Raw genomic sequence first — 2,073 nt, 5'->3', positions numbered from 1 at the left:
GGCGAAACTCGGAAGAAGCGCGCGCAAGCACGCGAGGAGAGACGGCGAGTCGAGAGCGGCGGATTTGGTGGCACGGTTTCAGAAGCGTCCGCACCTCACCCCGGTACTTCTCCCGAAGCGACCAGAAGCTGGGAGACGGGAACGTCGGAAGGCGAGGTGTTGGGGGGAGGTCTGGCTTGGACGTTCCGACAATCGACTCATTGGTGCCGCCCCCGGTGAGCCAGGTTTCAGAGGCGCTGAGCTTGTCAGCGTAAAGCTACCGCCCGGTACTCATCTGAGTGTCCCACCGCCCGGTACTCATCTGAGTGTCCCACCGCCCGGTACTCATCTGAGTGTCCCATCGCCCGGTACTCATCTGAGTGTCCCACCGCCCGGTACTCATCTGAGTGTCCCATCGCCCGATACGCAGTCTGAGTGTCCCATCGCCCGATACGCAGTCTGAGTGTCCCACCGCCCGGGACGCAGTCTGAGTGTCCCACCGCCCGGTACGCAGTCTGAGTGTCGCCCGCCAGTGCTCCGAGACCAGGACGACGCCGGTGGGAGCTTTGCCGGCTTGGCGCGGGAGCGAAATGGACTGCGGTGGTTGGGAGGGCGCCCTGGACGGCCCCGTGGCCTACAACGAGAGCCGCCTCGTCTACATCTCCGACTCGTGCAAGAGGAAGATCCAGCACGTGTCGGACCTGCTGCTGTCCTGCGAGGCCAGACCGGTGGACGCCAAGAGCCTGAGCGCCTGCGGGGAGTCCTTCGAGAAGTGCCGGGACACCATCATTGCCAGGACCAAGGGCCTGGCCATCCTGGTGCACGAGCTGCAGTGCCTGGCGCCCGTGAGCAGGGAGGCAGAGGTGGGGCACGGGCTGGTGGAGCTGTGCAACCTAGTGGTGGCCCTGGTGGAGTGCTCCTCGCACGCCGGCTACCTGGCGGCGCTGGAGGTGCCAGGGTCCCGGCCGGCCCGCCCCGGCCCCGTCGAGCAGTACAGGGTGTCGGTGCTGGAGCAAGAAGTGGAGCAGCACTGCCGCGGCCTAAGGAGCCTGCCGCTCGGCGAGCTCTCGCCCGCCCTGCTCTCCGACGTGGCGCAGGGGGTGAGCCGGGCCCTGCGGGGGCTGGCCCACTGCTGCAGGCCGCCGGCCGAGGCGGCTCGAGACCCCTTCGCCCGCGAGCAGTTCAGGCTGGGCCTGCGGGGGGCGTCGTGCTGCGCCCGCGCGCTGCTGTCCTGCCTGCGGGAGCTGAGGGCGGCGCCCAGCGAGCGGGCCCGGGCTCGCTGCGTGGTCTTCGGCGGGCCCCTGCTGCACTCGGTGCGTGCCCTGGTAGGGCTGGCCACCGAGCCCCAGTTCCTGGGCCGTCCGGCGGTGCTGCCGTCCGAGGCCAGGGCCGTCCACGCCAGCATCCTGGAGGGAGCCCGTCGCGTTGCCTCCTCCTGCCTCCTCTTTGTCCAGTGGATCCGAGACGTCTCCCTGCTGACGGCCGGCGGAACCCCGGTCCCCACCTTCCGGGAGCGGATGAAGACTTTAGCCGGTGGCGTCTCGGACAGCTGCCACCTCCTGTCCCAGGTGCTGCGTGACAATGACACCCTCACCATCTTCAACGCCAGCCCGGCTAATTGAAACTAATCCCCCCCGGAGCACTCCCTCAGCACTGACCCTCCCACAGTGCGGCACTCCCTCAGCAGCGACCCTCCCACAGTGCGGCGCTCCCTCAGCACTGACCCTCTCACAGTGCGGCGCTCCCTCAGCACTGACCCTCCCACAGTGCGGCGCTCCCTCAGCACTGACCCTCCCGCAGTGCGGCGCTCCCTCAGCACCGACCCTCCCACAGTGCGGCACTCCCTCAGCAGCGACCCTCCCACAGTGCGGCGCTCCCTCAGCACTGACCCTCCCACAGTGCGGCACTCCCTCAGCAGCGACCCTCCCACAGTGCGGCGCTCCCTCAGCACTGACCCTCTCACAGTGCGGCGCTCCCTCAGCACCGACCCTCGCTCAGTGCGGCACTCCCTCAGCACCGACCCTCGCTCAGTGCGGCACTCCCTCAGCACTGACCCTCCCACAGTGCGGCGCTCCCTCAGCACTGACCCTCACA

General features: G+C 68.7%; 1 protein-coding gene across 1 annotated transcript; it reads left to right on the top strand.

The window, feature by feature from the left end:
- The first annotated feature begins 569 nt into the window (after nt 1-569).
- Nucleotides 570-1,686, top strand: LOC144487814 (talin rod domain-containing protein 1-like). The gene has a single exon (XM_078205887.1). The coding sequence runs from the start codon at nt 570-572 to the stop codon at nt 1,599-1,601; it is 1,032 nt and encodes a 343-aa protein (XP_078062013.1). The 3' UTR covers nt 1,602-1,686.
- The last annotated feature ends 387 nt before the right edge of the window (nt 1,687-2,073 follow it).

Source organism: Mustelus asterias, unplaced genomic scaffold (assembly GCF_964213995.1).
Source record: "Mustelus asterias unplaced genomic scaffold, sMusAst1.hap1.1 HAP1_SCAFFOLD_1051, whole genome shotgun sequence".
NCBI classification, from domain to species: Eukaryota; Metazoa; Chordata; class Chondrichthyes; order Carcharhiniformes; family Triakidae; genus Mustelus; species Mustelus asterias.
This window is presented reverse-complemented; position numbering and strand designations above follow the sequence as displayed.